Genomic DNA, 14541 nt, shown 5'->3' on the forward strand with positions numbered 1-14541 from the left:
CATGAATTGAGTACGAGGCAGTTTAATTTGGGAACGAAATTATTACAAAGTGCAAATAGCACCCCCTATTGACAAAAGGATAATTTGGTTCAGTTCTGTCGTCACATTCTGTGATTGGCTTGCTTTGCTACGTTAGCCGACATAGGCTACATCAACTGCAGCGGTGTGTTTGATCTGCCCATGTGCCAGCACCAGCAGCGCAAGTCTCACTCTATGCTTACAGTGGCACGAAAAAGCACGTGAACCCTTTGGATTTCTGCATAAACTGGTCCTAAAATGTGATTTGATCTTCCACCAAGTAATAACAATAGACAAACAGTCTGCTTAAACTAATAACAAATAATTATACATTTATGTCTTTATTGAACACACTGTGTAAACTATCACAGCGCAGGGTGGGAAAAGTATGTTAACCCTTCGATTTAATAATTGGTTGACACCTCCCGGCAGCAATAACCTCAACCAAACGTTTTCTGTAGTTGTGGATCAGACCTGCACAATGGTCAGGAGGAACGTTGGACCATTCCTCTATACAAAACTGTTTCAGTTCAGCAATATTCTTGGGATGTCTGGTTTGAACCGCTCTCTTGAGGTCACGCCACAACATCTCAATCCGGTTGAGGTCAGGACTGACATGCCAGAAGTTGTATTTTCTTCTGTTGAAGCCATTCTGTTGATTTACTTCTGTGTTTTGGGTCGTTGTCCTGTTGTATCACCCAACTTCTGTTGAGCGTCAATTGGTGGTCAGATAGCCTTACATTCTCCTGCAGAATGTCTTGATAAACTTACAAATACATTTTTCCATCAAAGATAGCAAGCTGTCCAGGCCTTGAGGCAGCCCCAAAACATGACGCTCCCTCCACCATACTTTACCATTGGGATGAGGTTGATGTTGGTGTGTTGTGCCTTTTTTTCTCCACAGTGTTGTGTGTTACTTCCAAACAACTCAACTGTAGTTTCATCTGTCCACAGAATATTTTGCCAGTAGCACTGTGGAACATCCAGGTGCTCTTTTGCAAACTTCAGACATGCAGATTTGTTATTTTTTTTTGGGGGGGGGGGGGGGGGGAGCAGAGGCTTCTTCTGTGGTGTCCTCCCATGAACACCATTCTTGTTAAGTGTTTTACGTATCGTAGACTCATCAACAGAGATGTTAGCATGTTCCAGAGATTACTAAGTCTTTAGCTGACACTCTAGGATTCTTCTTACTCTCATTGAGCATTCTGCACTGTGCTCTTGCAGTCATCTTTGCAGGACGGCCACAGTGCTGAACTTTATCCATTTATAGAACACGTGTCTTACCGTGGACTGATGAACATGAAGGCTTTTAGAGATACTTTGTTAGCCCTTTCCAGCTTTATACAAGTCAACAACTCTTAATCGTATGTCTTCTGAGATCTTGTTTGTTTGATGCATGGTTCACATCAGGCAATGCTTCTTGTGAATAGCAAACTCAAATTGTGATTTTTTGTGATTTTTAAATTTTTAATTGTGCAGGGCAGCGCAAATCAACACCTCATCTGTCTCATTGATTGGACTCCAGGTTATCTGCCTCCTGACTCCAATTAGCTTTTGGCGAAGTCATTAGCCTAGGGGTTCATATACTTTTTCCAACCTACACTAAATGTTTAAATTATGTATTCAATATAGACAAGAAAAATACAATAATATGTGTTATTAGGTGATGTAGACTGTTGTGACTTAGATGAAGATCAGATCAAATTATATGACCAATTTATGCATTAGTCCAGGTAATTCCAAAGGGTTCACATACTTTTTCTTGCCACTGTATGTGCGAGTGTAGCGAGTTCGGGAAAAACTGAAAGTATGCATCTTAGAACTAGCTCACATACAAACTGTCCAAACTCAAATAGGCTTCCCAAAAATAACATGGATGCTGTGGTAGAATGTTTATTTTGATAAACACAAAAATCTCACCAGGTAGCCTGATTTCATTTATGTCATGAAAATGATTAGGGAAATCCTTCTTATTGCAAGCATGTTAACGCTTAAATCAAACTATTATATTTTGTACCTAAGGGTCAGTCACCAGGATCAGCTTTTAACACCACCCACTCTACACAATATAAAGGTTAAACATTTCTAAACTTAAGAATGCACGTAGTGGTACTTAATCGGCAGACCTAGACCGTCACACTGAACAAGCCAAGACGTCCTATAAATCGTTTACGACCTAAGAATTTGCCCACACAAGACAGCTAAAATCATACATACAGTCTGTGGAGGCCTTTACCAGATCGAACGAAAATGCATGGATGGTGTATTGTTTTGCTCCAGGCTGCAACCATATCTCTACAAGGTTTATCGTTTTATCGGTTCCAGAACTATGTAATGAAAAAACTTTGGGTCCATCTGACAAGGTAGTGAGACGTCAAAGGCAGGTGTAGAGTTAAAAAAAAAAAAAAAAACTACATGTTAGCACATTATCTTTACTTGTTTTGATTACATAACTGCTTAACTTCAATGTTAGCTGATGAGACTGAGAACAAAACACATAAGATCTCCTAAGCCTGTGTTTACCAGACCTTATTTTCGGGATTTATAAAAATAAACATTAATTTCCCCATAGGCTTTGGCCAATGAGCCATGACGGAGTTAGCCTCAGTTAGTGCATACAAAAAGATGCCATTAATATTGCTCTCTATTACGACAATGTTCTGAGTTGAGGTTCCTGTGCCCTCAACAGTGATTGGGTGGCCATGGCTCCATGTATTGTGACCCGCTGGCTTCACAAAGCTCCTGTGGCCTCCAGTGAGATGTTCACCTGGGAGAGTGATTGGGGAAAAGAGGCGTAGGTTAGCTACAGTCAATGCTCAACGGCATATTTATCAAACACTGGCTAGAATTGACAAGGATGTAAGACTTATCATTCTTGATAAACTATTTATTGATCGATGTATTATGTAACATGCATCACATTGCTTTCATTGAGTAGATCATAGGAAAATAAGTAAATTAAGAATCTGGTTAGAATATGAGTGTCAATGCACAAGTGCTTACTATCCTGGTTTACAAGACCCAATTCTGGTTTACACATTTGAACACATGTGCAGAAGGAAACGGGGCGACAGACACTGAGCTATATATGAACCGCGACGGAGCGACAGGTACTGAGTTATGAACGTCGCCAGGCTGCGCAGCCTCAGCAAAATGTACCTCTTGCCATTCCTCTGTATCGGTCGACGATCTTGACACTATTGGGACGACTGGCGAGGACGCGATCTCGTATTGTTCTCTCTGCGCGCTCCCGTGCCACCTTCAGTTCCAGTAGTTTCCTCCGCAATGCCCTGTTTTCTTTCTGGCTTTGAGTTATTTCCAAACGAAACACTGCATAGTCGTCGTCTACGAGTTTACAGATGTCTGCCACGGCTGCATTTGCCAGCACCTCCATGACAGAGGCGATTTGAGTGTGAAAAAGCATACAATTAGCCATTGTTATCTAAGCAGCTAGCTAGCGTTACCTAGATAACATAAATCAACCAAGTACAGTCTCCAACGCAAATTAAACACTACCTGAGGCATGTATGTAATGCGGTGTAGTTCAATTAGTCATATTGAGTTATATGGTGTTAAACGTCTAAACAATAAAAACACTAACGTGAAATTTGTTTTTGACCACTTGACTTCCGTTTACTTCTATAATATTATTGCGGTCCTCAAACGTTAATTACATCCCGCCACATACTGTACTGGACGGAGTGTGTAGTCAATCACAACTAAATTAATAGACTAAAGAAAGAAATAAACATGAAAATAAACCCTCCCATCTAATCCTGTATTACTAAGAAAATGAAGAGCCTTGTACTTACATCAACACATGGATCACTGTTTCATCAACCATACACTCTGTACACAAACCATTTGCATGCTTGCCAACCAGATATAAGGACGAGTTCAATGTACAATGTCCTAAACGCAAACACCACCTCTTTCTTCCTAATTTGAATCTTGGTCCACCGACCTTTCTATGGCTGGCAGCCCTTGGGTTCTGAGTCCCACCTCTTCTACCACACATCTATCATAATTGCTCTAATCTTACCTTTGGCCTCACCTCGTAGAGCATGAATATCAATTACTTCTTGGTTTTAAAGTCCTTTTGGCTACCTGGGACCCAGCCACTTCCGTTTACACTGAAAATAAAGGATCTTATTGATTGGCTCATAGCTCAAAGGGTGTGGTTAAATTTTTTAAAGTATGCAAGCTGTTTTTTGAAATACGGCACTGTTTATTACGTTATACATCAAATCTCCTATGATCAGTATCTTTTAAGCAGAGAGCAGACTTGTTTAGAAGGAACAGCATATTAGCAAGGATAGAGTAGAGCATAATAAACTTAATTTATTCCATCTAGTTCAGGGGTGTCAAACTCATTCCACGGAGGGCCTAGTGTCTGCAGGTTTTTGGTTTTTCCTTTCAATAAAGCCCTAGACAACCAGGTGTGGGGAGTTCCTAAATAATTAGTGATGTTAATTCATCAATCAAGTACAAGGGAGGAGCGAAAACCCGCAGACACTCGGCCCCCGTGGAATGAGTTTGACACCTGTGATCTAGTTAGTCAGGTAAATATTCAACTGTTCTTGTTCTAGGCTATATTTACTGTCTCTCTAAAAACAGATTTACACAAGCCTGTTTCAAATGACAAGTTAACAAAAGGGTTAATGAGGGGTATGTGGTTAATTACCCTTTTTACCCCAAGACACTTCACATGATAACTATAATATGTCAGCTGAAGAATGGTCCCTAAATATCCCCTGTGTACATCTCAAGCCCCACTGCTACATTTCTCCCCGTTGTGGACACTCCTATGTCTGATAAGGCTACTCCGGAAGGAGAAGCTCTTGTAACATAGTTTGCACTTGAGATGGTTTGGGGTGAGTTGGACCACAGAGTGAAGGAAAAACAGTGCTCAGCATATATGGGAACTCCTTCAAGGCTGTTGGAAAAACATTCCTCATGAAGCTGGTTGAGAGAATGCCAAGAGTGTGCAAAGCTGTCATCAAGGCAAAGGGTGGCCACTTTGAAGAATATCAAAAATAAAATATATTTTGATTTGTTTAACACTACGGGATTCCATATGTGTTATTTCATAGTTTTGATGTGTACACTATTATTCTACAATATAGAAAATAGTAAAAATAAAGAAAAACCTGGAATGAGTAGGTGTGTCCAAACTTTTGACTGGTACTGTGTATATATAGATATATATTATAGATAACACCCTGTTCTTTCTAAACAAGTCTGCTCTGAGTGTCACGGATACTGATCATGAAAAGTTGTGATTGTTAATTTGTATTTATGTATACTTCAGTGGTGGATACACTATGGCTGTAAATTATTTTGATGAATTTGTAATGCAGCAAGAAATAGCATTTCAAGGAGCAGCTAAGAACACTCCTTGTTCCATTTAATCACGCCCCATGACGCTAACCAATGAAATCCTTTCTCTTCAGTCTAAAAAGGAAGTAAACAGTGCACGAAAACAATTTTCACGTTAGCGTTTTTATTGTTATTATTTAGACATTTATTAACCTAATGGAACTAAAAATATGACTAATTTAACTGCTAAGCATCACATACGTACCCCAAGTAGTCTTTAATTCGCGTTGGAGACAGGACTTGGTTGATAGATGTTATCTAGGTGACGCTAACTAGCTGCTAACAATGGCTAACGTTAACTGTATGGTTTTTCACACTCAAATAGCCTCCATTATGGAGGTGCTAGCGAATGCAGCCGTAGCAGAGATCTGTAAACTTGTAGACGATGACTATGCAGTGTTTCGTTTGGAAATTTCTCAAAGCCAGAAAGAAAATAGGGGTTTGCGGAGGAAACTACAACTACTGGAACTGAAGGTGGCACGGGAGCGCGCAGAGAAGACAATACGAGAGCGCGTCGTCGCCAGTCGTCCCAGTAGTGTCAAGATCGTCGACCGATACAGAGGAATGGCAAGAGGTACATTTTGCCCCGTTCCCTTCTGACCACATGTGTTTGGATAGTATGCAATAATTCCCCTGATTACTTAGTTATCTTGCAAGAAGTTGTGAGAAGTGTTTGTTACTTACATCCTTGCCAATTCTAGACTGCGTCAAAACTCAGTAGTGTACAATGGTCAATATAGCGTTGAGCATTGACAGCACCTAACCTAACTACCTCTTTTCACCCAATCACTCTCTCAGGTGAAGGATATCTCACTGGAAGCCACAGGAACTTTGTGAAGCCAGTGGGCCACAATACATGGAGAAATGACGAACCCATAGCTGTAGATGAAGGGAGTGGAACCTCAACCCAGCACGTTATCGTAATAGAGGTAAGTGCAATAGTGTTCCGTTAAAATTACAGTACACAAATGTGACAAGTTTCAGAAAGGCTTCCCTCGGCTATTCACTTGCTTACATATACATCCAAATGTATCTGCCATAGGGGAGACTTCCCTATGGCATTGTTATCCAATTCCACTCATGTAATGGTAATAACCTCCTCTCTTTTTGTCAGTCTGCAGATGCAGAGACTGCAGGCCCTGGGGTCAAGCAGGAGAGATCTGAAGGAGAGGAGAACCCACGGCACAGCAGAGACATCCAGACTGGAGCAGCTGGAGCGCCCTATGAAGCCACGGAGGACCCCACCACCGCTGCCGCCGCATCTCAGCCCGGGACCCGACGCAGCATCATGGAGGTCAGTGGAAGGCCGGACGCCGTCCTCAATTCAGAGGCAGACACCAAGACTTTAACTGTGACACACAGGCTCTTAGACACAGGATCTGAACAAATATCAGACTCAGAGAGACTGGGGCAGGGGCCACTGGGCTGTCCTCCTGCTCCCGGCTCAGAGTACTTACCGGTATTTCACCAGAGCCAGAGGCCTGTTCATTCCTGTGGGGATGGTGACATGTTAGACACTGGTGGTAATGATGATCCGTCTTGTTCTTACACTACAGAGATGGACCCTGGCAACATATCCTTGGGTTTAGAGAGACAGACTGATCTGTTTAGAGGGGAATGGAACCGGTATAGTAGTAGTGTATACTCTGAAGGGTGCCTAGATAAGAAAGAGGAGGTTATAGTCGTGGATGAGGTGACTGTGAAAGTGGAGGGCGACTCCCCTCTGCCATGGAATGTAGACGTGACTCACTTAGGGGAAGGACACTCACAGGGCAACACCAGTCTCTTCTTAGACTACAGGGAAAGCTTAGAGACAAATCCAAATGTTACGACCCACTCCCCTTTACACGTGTTCAGGGATCGCGACCCAGTGTCTACGTCAATGGCACCTTCCGATTCACATGGCCGTGTCTTTTTCAATCAGTCATTGAACTCAAATGACAGGGCTAGAGCCCAGGCTCGGGGAGGGGGAGCAATATCAGGCGGTAGTAAAGAAAAACGGTTCCTCTGCATGTTCTGTAACAAAGGCTTCAGCTGCTCCCAGAAGGTGGAGATCCACCAGAGGATCCACACAGGGGAGAAACCCTACAGCTGTACCCAGTGTAACATGCGCTTCACTCAGGCTGGTGACCTGAAGAGGCATCAGAGGGTCCACACAGGGGAGAAACCTTACAGCTGCCCCCTGTGTGAGAAGAGGTTCTCCCGCCACCACCATTTGAAGATGCACTTGAAGGTCCACACGGGAGAGAGGCCGTTTGTCTGAACGCACTGCTGGTAGAGGTTCTCAGAAAGGAGCTACCTCAGTATACACCAGCAGAAAAGACATTCCACTCTATAACATAGCTTCTGACGTTTAAATCAAACCCTGCATTAAAGAAAAAAATAATAATTCTTTGTTGTCTGCAGAAAAAAACCACAGATGCATTTGTAATAACGAGAGTAACAGATTTCAGTGTTTAATATTGCATCCAGACGTTGTGTGATATATGGAAATGTGTGAGCTGAAAAAGTCTGTTACATATTGTGTTTGTACTGTGTAGGCTATATAATGTTCACAAATGACTACAGTATTTCATTACTTCCATTCAACTAATACATTTTTTCCCAAATACTTTTTTAAAGAGAAAATGTATGCAGTTTATCAAGTAAATGCTGATTTTTAGTTGAGACATTTTTTGGTTTACATATGGTGTATTTAAAACGTTTTTGTTTAATAAACACAAAATGGGACATTTCATTGAAATTTCCTTTAATATACTGTGCTTTCAGAAAGTATTCAGACCCCTTGACTATTTCCACATTTGTTACTTTACAGCCTTATTCTAAAATGTATGAAAATATTTTTTTCCCCTCAATCTACACACAATACCCCATAAGGACAAAGTGAAAACAGGTTTTTAGAAAAAAATAAAAAGATTGCCTCATTTACATAAATATTCAGACCCTTTGCTAAGAGACTTGAAATTGAGCTCAGGTGCATACTGTTTCCATCAGTCATCTTTGAGATGTTTCAACGACTTAATTGGAGTCCACCTGTGGTAAATTAAATTGATTGGACATGATTTGGAAAGGCACACACCTGTCTATATAAGGTCCCACATTTGACAGTGCATGTCAGAGCAAAACCATGTCATGAGGTTGAAGGAATTGTACGTAAAGCTCAGAGACGGGATTGTCTCGAGGCACAGATCTGGGGAAGGGTACCAAAACATTTCTGCAGCATTGAAGGTCCCCAAGAACACAGTGGCCTCCATCATTTTAAATGGAAGAAGTTTGGAACCACCAAGACTCTTCCTACAGCTGGCCACCCGACCAAACTGAGCAATCAAGGGAGAAGGGCCTTGGTCAGGGAGGTGACCAAGAACCTGATGGTCACTCTGACAGAGCTCCAGAGTTGCTCTGTGGGGATGGGAGAACCTTCCAGAAGGACAAACATCTCTGCAGTGCTCCACCAATAATGCCTTTATGGTAGAGTGGCCAGACGGAAGCCACTCCTCAGTAAAAGGCACATGACAGCCCGCTTGGAGTTTGCCAAAATGCACATAAATAACTCTCAGACCATGAGAAACAATATTCTTTGGTCTGATGAAACCAATATTGAACTCTTTGGCCTGAATACCAAACGTCAAGTTTGGAGGAAACCTGGCACCATCCCTACATTAATGCATGGTGGTGGCAGCATCATGCTGTGGGGATGTTTTTCAGAGGCAGGGACTGGGAGACTAATCAGGATCGAGGGAAAGATGAACGGAGCAAGTGAAGAGAGATCCTTGATGAAAACCTGCTCCAGAGCGCTCCGGACCTTAGACAGGGGGCGAAGGTTCACCTTCCAACAGGACAATGATCCGAAGCACACAGCCAAGACAATGATCCGTAGGACACAGCCAACACAACACGGGAGTGCGTTCAGAACAAGGCTCCAAATGTCCTTGAGTGGTCCAGCCAGAGCCCAGACTTCAACCCGATCTAACATCTCTGGAGAGACCTGAAAATAGCTGTGCAGCGATGCTCCCCATCCAACCAGACAGAGCTTGAGAAGATCTGCAGAGAAGAATGGGAGAAACTCCCCAAATACAGGTGTGCCAAGCTTGTAGCGGCCTACCCAAGAAGTGTCGAGGCTGCCAAAGGTGCTTCAACAAAGTACTGAGTAAAGGGTCTGAATACTTATGTAAATGGGATATTTTTTATGTTTAATACATTTGCAAAAATGTCAACCTGTTTTTGCTTTGTCATTATGGGGTATTGTGTGTAGATTGATGAAAGGGAAATAATGATTTAATCAATTTTAGAATAAAGCTGCAACAACAAAATGGGGGAAAAGTCAAGGGGTCCGAATGAACTGTACATCAGATCTGGTCTCACACTATTCACACACACAACAGTGCTTTATAACCAATATATACTTACTAAATATACCTACACACTAAGAAACACCTACTGTACACCTACTGTACACTGTACAAAATAGTTTAGTCAGGGTTGTATGACTTGACTTATGATAGCTAACTTATTTACCCACAACAACATATTTATGTCCACCATGATGGGTTTAACAACAATGAAGTAATTCTGTAACTACAGTATAGGACTCAAGTGTAGTGGGGATGGGTAAACACTCCATGTTGAAAGTGTGTTTATCTGTGTGTACGTACCTGAGGGATTGTATGTCTGTAGTCTATCACCTCTCTCTTCCAGGAGGAGGAGGGTCCAGAGGTGCTGCTGGTGAAGGAGGAGGGGTGTGAGGAGGGTCTGGGGAACCCTGAGGGGACCATGGTCATGGAGGACAACCAGACTACACCTCCTCCTGAACCCACAGAGGAACCAGCTGAGCAGCACAGGACCACACACAGTCTCAGTGAGGTGAGTCCACTGTAAACTACTGTCTGAATGGTATTAGGTCAGGGCCTGTATCCAGAAAGCCTCTCAGAGTAGGAGTGTAGATCTAGAATCAGTTTTGTCTTTTTAGATCATAATGAATAAGACCTGATCCTCAATCAGCACTGTTACTCAGAGTATCTCAGAGTATGAGTGCTCATCGCTGTTCATAATAAATATGATTGAATGGACAGATCCTATATCAGCACTCCTACACCAAGACACTTTGTGGATACGGGCCCAGGTCTTGATTAATTTAGTCTTAAGTCTGGGACCATGCCTTTTGAATTATCAAACCATTAAACGGATAAGTCAGATGAACCGGTGGATATCATTTTTACGTCTCTGCGTCCAATATCCAGGAAGTTAGAGGGAATTTCACGAGCCAGTGCTAACTAGCTTAGCACAAAAACTGGATTTGGTGTAACCGAAGACTTCCATTCTTTGCGCTAAGCTAGTTAGCAAAGCTAGTTGCCAAAATCCCCAACTATCCTTTTAAAGAGTGTCAAGTAATCAAATCAATGACGATGTTTGCATAGTATCCATGGCAATCCCTCATTGCCCAATCAAATCATATCAGATTTCTTGATCCTCTCCCTCTATCTCTTACAGTCAGTAGACAAAGAGGATGGGATGCCTGATCTGCAGCTGGTCAAAGAGGAGACAATAGAGAACAGACCAGAGAGTGGAATAAAGATCTGGGATGAAGGTAAGGGAGAAATACATATTGAGAACATATATATACTATGTACTACATCAATAGGAATAGAGATGCGCTTGCATAAAATGAAATAAATACAACTTATGTTTATCTACTAAAACAAACATCATAATGTTTGAACTTGACCAGGTAATTGACTCAAACTCCATATGTTGAGTTTTCTGCCATGTAACCTCTTCCTGCAGGTGGTTGGCTGGAAGCTAATAGAGGAGACTGGGTGGCCATCTTGGATTCCCAGACCCAGACTGTTGCAGCCAAGGTTCCTGTGGACAACATCACTGAGCAGGCCAGGACCAGAGGCGACATAGTGGAGGTCAGTGGATGGGAAAGTGTCCTTAGCTCTGGGCTGGGCAACAACACTGTTAACCACAACCAGAAACAGACAGTTGAACACAAAACAGCATCTCCATGACAACAGACTGGCTGAGACCAGGGCGAGGTGTAGATTTGGTATACGGGGACGGTGTGTCCGTATGTGGTGGGAAAGAACAGACACGGCTAGTGATGCTCCTATAGTTGTGATTCACAGAGACTGATGGCGCATCAGGTTAACCCCCGAACAGGTATTGCCTTTAGCCTGCCTTCAATTAGCCTGATGACTCCCACCAAATGATTTAGCTTCTTTGTCATTCGCCACACACTTTACTCTGAGACTGCCATCATTGAAGTTGTTTGTGGTGACGAGGGGCGTTGTACAAAACAAAGTCATCAGCGATTGTATCGTCTCTAACCAATCAGAGTATTTGTATATTTGAAGGAAATCGTTGTGGAAATCTGTTGAAGCTCAAGTCGGCTACACAATGCAATGCTCTTTCTATTGGCTGGCTGGCTAGCTATGTAGCAAGCTAGCAAACATAGCTACAAACAATAATACCAAATATAATATCAGCATGTGACGTAGCTATTTAGCTGTAAAATCGCCTAAATAAGCTGCAGTATCAATCTCACTATGTTCAACCTGCAGATTGATGTGCCTCACAGTGGAGTCAAACATTGGCAACGACAAATATACTTTTGAGGAGATGCCCGCACAGTGCATTCTGAGCAATTCAGAAACTCAACATTAGCACTAATTTTGTCAAGAAGTACAATATTACAAATATTTTCAGAGATTTTAAATAATGAACTTGCTATCTGTAATATCATATAGCTTTGGAATCGTGACATTATGTACTTTAGAGGAAAATAGGCATGTTTCTCGACATATACACTGATTTTGAGAAGGGATTGCGTGATGATTAGCTTAGCAACCGCGTGACTCAGTATGACAACATGAATGCGATTGGTCGACAGTCTGCTGGGTGGGGCGTTATACGTTGCTTCATTCATTGGATTCCTATCTCCTTTCTGTAACATCTCTGTCAACGGCACTATGCAATGCACCCTGGACTAAAGAGGCAGACAAATAGGAATAATTTTAAATTACACATTTCTTGAGGTAGGAATATCGCAATAGCATGTTTAAAGGCTCATTAGAGAGAAGACATCCTCCCCGAGTTATGACATCAGCCAGTATTGAAATCTGAGATGTATGATAGATGTTTTCACGATCTAAAAGTAATATTCCTAATATTCACGATCTAAAAGTAATATTAACTTCCAGTGTAGTGAGAGACTTAACACGGTGCTACGTCATACCGGACGCATTTCTGCCTGCTTGAACGGCAATGAAATCATGAAATGACACAGGGAATCGATAGAACATCACTCAGAGATGCACAAAAACAATATAACATTCAAAATGGGTGAACTTTTCCTTTAATTAGAAGTAGATAGAGCAAAGCACCCCCACAACATGATGCTGCCACCCCCTTTCTTCACGGTTGGGATGGTGTTCTTCGGCTTGCAAGCCTCCCCCTTTTTCTTCCAAACATAACAATGGTCATTATGGCCAAACAGTTTATTTTTGTTTCATCAAACCAGAGGACATTTCTCCAAAAAATACAATCTTTGTCCCATGTTCAGTTGCAAACCGTAGTCTGGCTTTTTTATGGTGGTTTTGGAGCAGTGGCTTCTTCCGTGCTGAGCGGCCTTTCAGGTTATGTCGATATAGGACTTGTTTTACTGTGGATATAGATTCTTTTGTAACTGTTTCCTCCAGCATCTTCACAAGGTCCTTTGCTGTTGTTCTGGGATTGATTGCACTTTTCCCACAAAAGTACGTTCATCTCTAGGAGACAGAACGCGTCTCCTTCCTGAGCGGTATGACGGCTGCATGGTCCCATGGTGTTTATACTCGCGTACTATTGTTTGTACAGATGAACGTGGTACCTTCAGGCGTTTGGAAATTGCTCCCAAGGATGAACAGACTTGTGGAGGTCTTGGCTGATTTATTTTGATTTTCCCATGATGTCAAGCAAAGAGGCACTGAGTTTGAAGGTAGGTCTTGAAATACATCCACTGGTACACCTCCAAATGACTCAAATTATGTAAATTAGCCTATCAGAAGCTTCTAAAGCCATGACATAATTTTATGGAATTTTCCAAGCTGTTTAAAGGCACAGCCAATTTAGTGTATTTAAACTTCTGACCCACTGGAATTGTGATACAGTGAAATAATCTGTCTGTAAACAATTGTTGGAAAAATTACTTGTGTCATGCACAAAGTAGATGTCCTAACCGACTTGCCAAAACTATAGTTTGTTCACAAGAAATTTGTGGAGTGGTTGAAAAATGAGTTTTATTGACTCCAACATAAGTGTATGTAAACTTCTGACTTCAACTGTATATATATGTGTATATATACACTGCTCAAAAAAAATAAAGGGAACACTTAAACAACACAATGTAACTCCAAGTCAATCACACTTCTGTGAAATCAAACTGTCCACTTAGGAAGCAACACTGATTGACAATAAATTTCACATGCTGTTGTGCAAATGGAATAGACAAAAAGGTGGAAATTATAGGCAATTAGCAAGACACCCCCAAAAAAGGAATGATTCTGCAGGTGGTGACCACAGAACACTTCTCAGTTCCTATGCTTCCTGGCTGATGTTTTGGTCACTTTTGAATGCTGGCGGTGCTCTCACTCTAGTGGTAGCATGAGACGGAGTCTACAACCCACACAAGTGGCTCAGGTAGTGCAGTTCATCCAGGATGGCACATCAATGCGAGCTGTGGCAAAAAGGTTTGCTGTGTCTGTCAGCGTAGTGTCCAGAGCATGGAGGCGCTACCAGGAGACAGGCCAGTACATCAGGAGACGTGGAGGAGGCCGTAGGAGGGCAACAACCCAGCAGCAGGACCGCTACCTCCGCCTTTGTGCAAGGAGGAGCACTGCCAGAGCCCTGCAAAATGACCTCCGATATGTAGCTGGGTACAAAAGTATGTGGATACTGTTAAATTGGTGAAGGTAGCTCGAAGTAGGCTTGTGATGATTTTCTGTTTTTCTTCCGCCCAGAGGGAGCAGGTGCTTCACGTCACAGGCCTCGGGACAAGACCTGTGACTTGAAAGGAGTGATTACTGGGGTGCCGTTGAGGTGGAGCAACTGAAATTGAAGATTCCCTGTGTCTGTGATGCCCGCCGTTTGGTGCGACGCAGACCCGGT

At 42.3% G+C, this 14541-nt stretch overlaps 1 protein-coding gene and 1 long non-coding RNA gene across 4 annotated transcripts; one reads left to right on the plus strand and one right to left on the minus strand.

Annotated features, from left to right (window-relative positions):
* Window positions 1–1907: 1907 nt before the first annotated feature.
* On the minus strand, window positions 1908–5691 carry LOC129841268 (uncharacterized). Its single transcript, XR_008757297.1, has 3 exons — window positions 5603–5691; window positions 3178–4151; window positions 1908–2785 (listed from the first exon to the last, which is right to left on the minus strand). It is a non-coding gene; the product is annotated as an uncharacterized LOC129841268 (long non-coding RNA).
* Window positions 5683–14541, plus strand: LOC129841259 (zinc finger protein 112-like). Of its 3 annotated transcripts, XM_055909452.1 has the most exons (7): window positions 5683–5971; window positions 6196–6326; window positions 6512–6691; window positions 10093–10257; window positions 10885–10981; window positions 11179–11306; window positions 14394–14541. In XM_055909452.1, exons 1-7 carry the CDS (start codon window positions 5683–5685, stop codon window positions 14442–14444), a joined length of 1041 nt encoding a protein of 346 aa, XP_055765427.1. In that variant the 3' UTR covers window positions 14445–14541. The 3 variants fall into 3 exon arrangements, with proteins under 3 accessions (XP_055765427.1, XP_055765426.1, XP_055765425.1); XM_055909451.1 differs by having other exon boundaries at window positions 11179–14487; XM_055909450.1 differs by lacking the exons at window positions 10093–10257; window positions 10885–10981; window positions 11179–11306; window positions 14394–14541 and having other exon boundaries at window positions 6512–10068.

The sequence above is a fragment of the Salvelinus fontinalis genome, chromosome 42 (assembly GCF_029448725.1).
Source record: "Salvelinus fontinalis isolate EN_2023a chromosome 42, ASM2944872v1, whole genome shotgun sequence".
NCBI lineage: Eukaryota > Metazoa > Chordata > Actinopteri > Salmoniformes > Salmonidae > Salvelinus > Salvelinus fontinalis.